The sequence below is a fragment of the Apaloderma vittatum genome, unplaced genomic scaffold (genome assembly GCF_000703405.1).
Source record: "Apaloderma vittatum isolate BGI_N311 unplaced genomic scaffold, ASM70340v1 scaffold35111, whole genome shotgun sequence".
Taxonomy (NCBI): Eukaryota; Metazoa; Chordata; class Aves; order Trogoniformes; family Trogonidae; genus Apaloderma; species Apaloderma vittatum.
This window is the reverse complement of record NW_009700550.1, coordinates 49735-59655: the sequence shown is the minus strand read 5'-3', so window position 1 is coordinate 59655 and position 9921 is coordinate 49735. Positions and strand designations below refer to the sequence as shown.

Sequence of the window (9921 nt, the reverse complement as noted above, 5' to 3'; positions counted from 1 at the left end):
CACCGCCGCCCGTTATAGGAACTCTCCGCAGCTGCTCTTTCTTACCGAGTGCTTTTTTGCACATTTATCGGTTCAGTAAACGGGAGCCAGCGACCTCGGGCCCTGATGACGATTCCGATACATCAGTTTCGCGTTTTGTACCGGACGAGTCGAAGTTTGTCTCGAAAAGTGCAACGTCCAGTTTCAGTCCCACAATTAGAATCTTGCTTCTAATTAAAGTTCCAAAGATTCGTTCTTCATACACCTCTGCTGGGCTAATCGCATCCTCTCCCTCCCAACAGTTAATCTTCCACTGAGTCTACAACTGTCACAAACAGGCTTTTAAAAATCATGGACTGGCCTAGGCTGGAAGGGACCTTAGAGATCATCTAGCCCAGCCTCCCTGTCATGGGCAGGGACGCCTCTCAACTAGATCAGGCTACTCAAGGCTCCATCCAACTTGGCCTTGAACACCTCCAGGGAGGAGGCAACCACAACATCTCTGGGCAATTTATTCCATAGTCTTGCCACCCTCGTACTGAAGAATTTCTTCCTAAGGTCCAATCTAAATCTATTCTCCTTCAACTTAAACCCATTTCCCCTTGTCCTATCAGTGGACACTCTTGTAAAAAGTCCCTCCCCAGCCTTCCTGCAGGTTCCCCTCAGCTATTAGGTCCCCCCAAAGTCTTCTCTTTTCCAGACTGTATATAAATCCCTGTTCTTTCTTGTTTACCACTAGATACTTTGTCACCATTCCATCGAGGTTCCAAATCCCAGGAACAGTCTTCACTGCTGATGTTGGGACACTTCGAACGCTTTTTTAGGCAACTTCTCAGGCAGGACCAGCAGCCGACCAGGTCTCGCCAAAGCTCTTCACTGCCACCAGCTCTCGCCTGCCAAGGAGAGGACTGCAGAGGGGCAGTGGGTGCCGTTTTATAACTTCATCAGGTCACTTTTTGCTGTGACCGACTGACCAGAAGCATTAGTGACGTTCACATGAAATAGAAAAGTTTGAACGTGGTTGTAAATTTGGCTGCTATATTAACATAATTGCGCTTGCCAATAGGTAGGCGAGCTTAACAAGAAGTTGGACAGGCAAGGTCTGAGCAAATTAAAGCTCAGGGAGACATCTGACAAGCACTGAGGCCAAAACACAGCCAGCACTGGGAGCGCCCGGCCATGGAGCAGAAGGAAGAGAGAGGCAGAGGTAAGGGCTGAGGGATTTCCCCCTTTCAGTGGTGGAGCTCCTGGATTGGGCTTACCTCCTCACGAGAACTGCAGTTCTGGCAGCTTGGAGAAATGTCGTTTTGGTTCCTGTAAGGAAAAAGCAAGTGTTGTCCTAGAGCTGGTAATACGTGCTGATAACCAGCTGATCATCTGGAATGGCTTTCCATCAAAATACAAGGTCTCTGATCCAAGCATAATATATCTGTAATACTGACTACATCGCTGTGCAGCAAATTGATATTCATGATGTTAAAATAACTCCAGCCACTTGTGGTAGATTGTTGAGCTGATCATCATCAAATAAAGACTCAAGTATTACTAGCTACAGTGTCTAACACATCAAAAATTACACCTGCTAAAATAATTCAAACTGATGAGTCAAGTACTGGAGACAACAGAACATCACTAGAACCTAAATTTCATATCAGGTACAGTCGCAACGAGAAGAGAAGCAAGGCAGCAGCCAGCTGCAATGTGGAAGCCACAAACATTTGATTCTTCCTCTTCCCTCCCTATATTATTATGCAAAATCACGATAATTCCTTGGAGATTCAAGAATAGGAATCAGATAAATAACTGATATTAACAAACCCTAGTATTGTGACAAGGTACCAGAGTTCGTGCATTGAGACACTAAACAGATAGTGGCAAAAGCCAGTTCAGCTTCCGGGGAATGAAAACATTGTTAATGGAATGGCAGAAGCATCCAACTTTGAAGAGAAATCAAAGTATAAAGTAATATCACTGTTATCCCTCTCTTCTTAAGGTTCTGCCCAGCTTGTCAAGCCAGCTCCACAGCCACTGTGCCCTAGTTAATACAGGCAAGGTAAGAGCCCAAACGATGACATTTTATAAAATACTACAGATTGGAACAACAATCCTGCAGGTTCAGGTACACAACTCCTTACGGCCACAGAAGGACTGACAAGCAGACAAATGGCACATTACAGGGACACGCTTCATGGCAAAGCCTTTACTCTGTGAACTTAGTGCCATAATAGGAAAGACTGCCTCTGAAAAGCATCTGCTCTGGCAGGAATTGAACGCCAGCACTCCTAAAGCCTATGGGAAAAATCAAACGGACACAACAAAGCCCAAAAATTGCTGCAAACAACTGAGTGTAGTGAATAAGTATATATCCATACACGCCACAGTTGTCACCATTGTGAAAAATCAGCCTAATTTCTCACCAAGGAAATGAAAAAAAAAAACCCCTACATTCAGTCTTCCAGTGCCAAGTAAACCAACACCATCGTGGACTATGGAGTAAGTACTTGGAGCTCTGTAGCAACAGGGAGTGAAATTCAGAGTAAATGCACTGATATATTCACAGGCCTCTATTTTGTGTCTGTTTAGTCATGGCAGTCAGTGTGTCTGAATACCCAAATGCTCCTGAGAAACTGCTCACCAATCCCTAATTGGCACCTATAGTATTTGAAAAAACATTTTACAGAGAAAATTATTACAAGAAAGCAATTTTACAGGTAACAAAAATAGAAATGAAGTAAATTCTAGGCATAAAACACTAACTACCCTCTTTCTTTACAAAATAGCTAGATTTTAGTATACAATGGCAATCTGATCAGCTCAGTCTTCAAAAACAAGAGCCATCAGAAGGAAAGCTCTCAGTTCAACTTAATACTAAGCCAGGTTTAATGTAAAAATCAGACAAGATTGCTTTTAAATCTAGTGTCTACTTCCACACTTCCATACAGGAACAGAAAAAAACATAAAAATAATTTGCTGAAAAAAACTGTACTAAATTTAGGCACTGACCAAGGCTTAGACAACATGCCTTAAGGTTGAAGAATTTATACCTTAATTTTACTTGCAGTGTGGAAAAGCAAAAAAAATATTGAACTAAATATAGTCAAATTTAAGTTTTCCCAAGTCTTCAGCCTTTCCATTGGGGGGAAAAATGGTGCAGCAGGCGCAGGAGCGAGGAAAACAGCTACTTGGCTCCACGCTCAGTGCCAGAGCTGGGCGAGCGCTGCCTGTACTTGTCTACCGGCTACTTTTTGTGCCTGCGTTTGTAGTTGTGCTTGTTGAGAGGCTCATCTTTGCAAACCAGTGAACACACTGCTGGTCCCAGGCTGGGTTCTTGATTGTGGATTCAGAGCCATCTGCTTTCAAAGAGCGTGGCCTTGAGATGAGAACTTCTCTCACTTTGGGAAATGGGCAAAAACTCCATGAAACCCATTTATATTAAAATCTCATCTTTTTGAATCAGTTCGAGGATCCCCACTCAAACTCAGTTCTTCCACGTTAGCTCGAGATCACAGCCCTCCTTCAGTTCTTCAGCTAGTTTACACTTCTGCACAAAGTCTTTATCTCGTTTAAAGCGTAACAGATTTACTTGCTCATTTAGGGCCCGAAATTTTCAAGACACAGATTATGCTTTTTATTACTGGAAACCAGTGAGACACTTCATATTTTGTTACCCTCAAATCTAATTAATTAACTAGTATTCCTTAGGTAAAACCCAAATGGTATTTTATAGTAGTGTAGTGTCATGAATGCAACATAGGACATGTGTCCATTCACCCTCCAAGCTCCTACAATATACAACAGTAACGAAAATAGTAATTTGTTATATATTATCCCATTTCAGATTTAATTAATTTTCTTATTTACTGAATTATCTTCAACTGAACTCTAGTGCTAAATCGGTCAGATTCAACGATATGTGAAAGGTAATATTAAAAAAATCTCTTGCTAAAAATAAACTTATTATGCTAGCAGTAAAAGATCAAAAGCATCTATGTAATTAAAAATTATTAGCTTGAGAGTGCACATGAAATGAACTCTGCATTGTGCTTTTAATTAAAAATATTACCCTGTAAATTAAAACTGAAGGCTTAAAAATAGTAATCAAGGTCAAAAGAATTACTGGAGAAAAGCATCTTTACATAACTTTGAAACTTCTGAGTAAATTTTTGATTAGACATAGGAAATTCTACTGGAAAGAAATTAAAAAGGGCAAAAGGGATCTAGACCAAAGACTTGACTATGTAGACACACTATTTTTGTAAGAGAATAAAAAGAGTCCATTTCAAATGAAGCGATCTCTCCAGCATACTGCCACAGAGCACCACAACTGCTGTCTGAAAAAAGCTCATCTTACTGGGGGAAAAGGAGGGCACATCATAGCAACAACTTCAGCAGTTTTATTTGTGACTGTCCCAGGCAGAAAGCTGCTCCCTCACAACAGCAGAAGATCAGGAAGGAAAACAAGCAAACAAGTGTTCTCCTTGCTGCAACTTTATTTAAAGTAAACAGCAAATTATTTTTGTCTGCTAAATCCAGCGCTGGAGCTCAGTACGACAGTTATTTAGAGGGGTTCAGAAGCCTGGTATGTGACGTTGTCACTGTCAGAACTGTTTCAGCTAGCTTTAGACCCTAGGAAATCAGAGGATTTATTTTCTGCAGACACCCCAGGAGAGTGCACCTTGTGAAGTTTCAGTTGCTTGAGTATCAAAACTGAAATTAGGAAGCTTTGCCTGGCTGAGGAGATGGCTGCCTGGGTGACAGCTCCGAAAACCACTTGTGCAGAGGTAACCAAAAAACCTCATGCCTCACTGACATGGCACAGCTTTAAGGCAAGCTGTCCCCACGTATCTGATACCGCTTTGGGAGTGGGGAGGAAGGAGCAAGGTCTCAGCGGATGGCTTTCCTGTTAGAGCTGTGAACACCCAAACACCGCGCCCTGCTCCCGAGGTCAGCTTGTCCACCAGAGACATGACAAAGGAGGTGTTACGCACCTGGCACCTGGATTTCTCTGGGTTCTCCTCATGTGACCGGTCACCCGTAGGCGTTGGGCACACGGGGATGCCAAGACAGGTCTTGCAGCTTCTTGATGGGTTGATTTTAGTAGCTGCTGCCTGCATTCATTCACTTGTACCAGCCTGCATGCATTGGAAAACACTCGGACAACTGCATTAAAATTAACTGTTAGTGTATCTGTAACTTCAAAACCATACTGATGTATAAATGAAACACTGTAACTCAAAAGGGATCTCATCTGACCGTTTTAATAGCATTTCAGTGATGACTCATTTGTAAAATAGAAGAAATAAATCCATATTTGAGAACATTGGTTGAAGTTTAGTTGGATTTCTTTCTCTACTGATTATGAAATGGCATCTGACATTTATTGTCCTTTTTAAGAAGTATTCTAGTTAGAAGAATTCCCATTGCCTGTGACGGGCTGACCAACAGAGGAAGTGTGGAACAGATTGGGACGCTTAGAAAACTATGGCTATAAAACCCCGCAACTCTCAGCACGGAAAGAGTATCAAAACCTAAATCATCAACATTTCAACTCAAATACATAATAAAGTCTTTATTTAAAGAGATCACTTTGTAAAAGGGCAAACACTCTGAAGGGTTTAATCTTTTACATGCCAAGGTCAGCATTAGTCTCGAAATTGTAAATCCACTTAGAAATTGGCAACTTTCTTGCTCTGTTGGCAGTTCTTTCCTGCAACTCTCACCACGTAGTGGAGAGCAGATGGGCCATTATTTATGCTCAGTAATTCTACACATGCACCATTTTCAGCCTTATGTTTTGAAAAATGGAGATAAATAACAATCAATAGTCATGTACCCTTTATTTGCTTTCAGTGTAACATTCCACGCTAATTGCAGATGCAATATTCATGAGTGTAAATATAAGAATTAACAAGTCTGGATTGGTTTTCTTCTGGTTTTACATGTGAATATTTTGGCTTACAAAATTAACAGCATACAGTAAATAATCCTCCCATAATTTTACAAACTACATGATTTTGATATACAAGGATTCTGTTTTTATTACAGTGACAATATACAACCATGTCTATTTACAATGCAAAAAGTATATAAACCACATTTTAAACATTCTGCTACTGGCAGCCACTATTGTTTAGGAGGTAGCTTTAATTAACAAAATGAACTGAAGCCACATTTCCCATCATGTGTTCTATCAAATAATTTACAATACAAAGATAAAAATTCATTGTATGAACAGTATATACAGTTTAATTCTCAAAACAGCAATCTAATTTTAAATCTTAATGAAAATGTCTCCAGAGTAACTGAGATGGCAGTGGATTTGCTCTTGATTTAGCATATTGTTCAAGAAACATAATTATTTAATCATGCATTCATAACTTGCTATCGATTGGATTTCAAACTACGTACCAATACGTGGATCACCGATTGTACTTAAATCATTTGGGTCTCAGGACTTGAATGGTTTAAAAACATCGCACCAATTTAAATGAAAATGGGTGACTTTGCACAGTGTACTTCACTCTCAGTAAAACTATTGGAAAAATGCTTTTCTTTATTGCAAAACTGTTTCTCTTTTCCCTCTATTTGCTAAAGTCGCAGTCTATTCACGGGTGTTCCTGGGGAGCTGTAACATTCAACAGGCGGCAGAGCATTAGCCAGTCTTTCTGCAAAGACGTGAGCTGTGCCCGTGGACAGCGCTGCCAGCGCCCCCCGTGATGCATCGACATTCCTTCCAGCAGTGTGACCCGGCTGCGTAATACTGAACAAAGCTGCTGTGGTTCACCTGAAGTAATGCATCATCACTGGAAAAATGTGTTCAACTCTCTTATTCCTGACAGCTGTTAACATCCTTATTTCATCATCTACAGATACTGTGCTTTATTTTAACAAAATCTTCTTTAAAAATTGAACGTTGGCTTGAAATACAAACAAACATGGTATTCCTATATTGCTGTCACAGTTATACATGAGAGAATTAATCCCTTTTTTGGCCCTGCAGTAAAATTCATCCTGAGTTTCAATGCTGAATATGCTATACAAAGCTAGCAAGAGAGTTTTTTGCTTAATTATAGAAAAGTCACATTTAAAAATAATTTCTTTAATATTAAACAGCTGTCCTTTATATTGTGCTTTGGCAGAAAAAAAAAATTAACAGAACTTACCTCGCCAATAGCAGAAGCAAAGTACAACTGGAGTACAATGTGGAAACACACCATTAACATGTAAAAAATTGTATAAAAGAAACCACTATTGTGTGGAAAGAGTAAAAATATTGAGTAACAAATTTGGTTTACCAATTATTTACAGTCAGGGCAATCAATTTATTCATTTAATTATTTTCTAAATGTATGGCTCAAGAAGTTACTTACAAGAAGTCCGCTTCCCTTCTTTACAAACGACACTGAGCGACGACTACAAAAGTGCTTCCTGCTCAAAAGGTCAGAACCAGGCAACGGTCTGTGAAGCGTTATACCGCCTCATTAGAACGGCTGATGGCAAAAAAAGCCTTTTCAGTCTTTAATTCTTGGTATGTTGTAGGCGTAACGAACCAAAGGGAACCCTCGGCTTTGGTAGAAGCAGGCGCGGCCGCAGGCCTGCACTTGGTCGGAGCTGTCCGACACGAAGGAGTCGTCCTCGTCGGCGTAGTCGGAGTGGGCAGACTGGGTGCCGCAGTCCGACCAGTAGCCATCCGGCCTTTGGCAAGGCACCACTGCCAGCGTGGGGCAGCTGTGGGATTTTATCAAATGTTTACAGGGCACGGGTTTGGATAAAAGGAGCGATTCGCAGCATTCACACATGGCGATGTTACCCTGCAGATGGGTGTACATGCCGCAGTCGTAGTAAAAGTCCTGCGGCACGCAGCCCCCTTGGGCGTTGACGGCAATCGCTACCGCTCCGTTCTTCCTGGTCAGGTGGCGCCTGAGCAACTTCCAGTCTTCCTTGAATTTTGGGTTGAAGAATACGTACAGGACTGGATTCAGGCAAGCAGGTAATGGGAAAAATATCAAAGTAACAGACTTCATGATTTCAGGGCTGATAGAAATCGCAGTGATCAATGGTGCGAATGAGAAAAACGCAACAGGGCAGAAAAAGATGCAGTTCGTGAAGATGAGCCAAGCGACATGCTTAATCATGCTGGACTGCGAGTTTTCGGAGAGGTCCTCTTTTTCCAAGTTGCAGTACAGTTTAGTGTAGATAACAGCCATTAGCAAAAATGCTAATGAATTCAGGAGTACTAAAGTTACTGTGAAACCTAACGGAGGGGTTTCTCCGGTGGGGAAGGGCAAGCAGAGGGGTGAGGCCGAGTACTCCGCTTTATACAGCAGTGGTAAGCATCCCGCTACCACAGCGCACAGGAAAGCAAAAACTGCCGCGATTTGAAATTGTTTTTGGCGATTGCTTTTCCCCTTTTTAATGATCTCCTTTGCTGAGAAGCTCCGTTCAACAGCTGCCAACATCAGGAAAAAAATGGCACTTTCTGATGAAAAGATTGCAAGAAACCCAGCAACTCTGCAACCACTGCCAGTCTCCCACCATATGCCAAATTCAGCAAATCTTCCCCAAGAAACAGCATCCAAGAAAGTTAAAATGCCAGTATAGACTCCCATAAATAAGTTAGAGACAGAAATCAGGCCTACGAACAGTTTGGAAGACGGCAATGGAGTACAGGATGCAAATACTGTTAACATGACAAGCAGGTTGAAGAACAAAGCAACTAAAAAAATAAACCAGACAGTAAGTCGAATCATCCAGCTGCCCAATAAATATTCACAAGGCTTAAAAGCACCTAGAAAAAGAAAAAAAAAATAACAGAAAACAAACAGAAGGTCAAACTGATTTAGGAAAAAAAATTGTGCCTTAATAAGCAAGATTTTCAAAAGGTGTTACAAGAGCACTCCTCATTAATTCATGAATAGAGTACACAGCTGAACTGCTAAGTAGGTCAGCTGAAAGCAAATTATTCTGCTGAAGCTATTTACTAATTAATTATGCCTGAAATAATAATTACTGCAATGAATGGTCACTTGAGAATACTTTGTATAAACAAGCTAGCTAAATAAACTTAATTACCTTCTAGCTACTCAAAATAGCTTTTATTAGTGCCACCTAAATACTTTATTTTTCCTTTAGATTTCATACTTCATGAAAAAGTTGGTTACAAAATAAAATGTTCACAACTGACTTGTAAGGGGAAAGAATTTTTTAGAACTAACATGTTGTCTCAAAAAACGATTCACGAACACGCTTTCTGGAGTAACTTTTGGTCACAAGGAAACATCTGTAAAACAGCCCACAAATTCAATTTAATCAGCTTTAATAGGGACAGGAATTCACCACAAGCCCTCTCCCCGTGAAAGGCACTGTGAGCTTAGAAAGTCATATGTGGAAAATTATTTTTTCTTCCTCTTCTTTCGTCACTTAAAAAAGCTTGAGTAATGTCTAACAAGTAAAATAGTATGAGGTGAGACAAGGAAAAAAGGTCGTTACTCCCACTTACCCTTGTAATCCTTCTAATTGCTATTTATTCCATAGCAAAATCCTACCAATTTAAAGTAACAATTAAAAGAGTTTAACCTCTCCTACATCCCCATCAGGCCCCGCTAACTGTCCGAAGCACAATAGCTGGGGACCTCTCCCTGCAGTCGGGGAGCCGAGGACAGAGCAGAAAAACACCAACTTGTGCTGCCACCTTGGGCCGGAGCTTCTGAGCTGGATTCAGCCCATGGACTCAGCCCAAGTCTCCCGGCTCCACGCAGCCCGTGCCCTTCTCCCTTCAGGCAGGAGAAAGGTGAGCACAACCCAGCCCCGCTGCGGGCTGGAACAGCGACTGCGGAGAATGACTAAATGTCAGGGCAAAAATCTCCCAAGGCCTAAAACAACTTCCAGAAATTACTGAACTGACAAGCTGATAAAGAATCTTTTTGTTTGTTTAAACGAGCA

At 41.2% G+C, this 9921-nt stretch overlaps 1 protein-coding gene across 1 annotated transcript in view; it reads right to left on the bottom strand.

Moving 5' to 3' along the window:
• Positions 1-7440: 7440 nt before the first annotated feature.
• LGR4 (leucine-rich repeat containing G protein-coupled receptor 4) overlaps positions 7441-9921 on the bottom strand; it is a gene marked incomplete at its 5' end in the record, with an annotated part of 49139 nt that continues 46658 nt past the window's right edge. Inside the window, one exon of the mRNA XM_009878772.1 lies at positions 7441-8767. Within this exon, the coding sequence (XP_009877074.1) occupies positions 7491-8767 (1277 nt within the window). The remainder of the gene's footprint in view (positions 8768-9921) is intronic.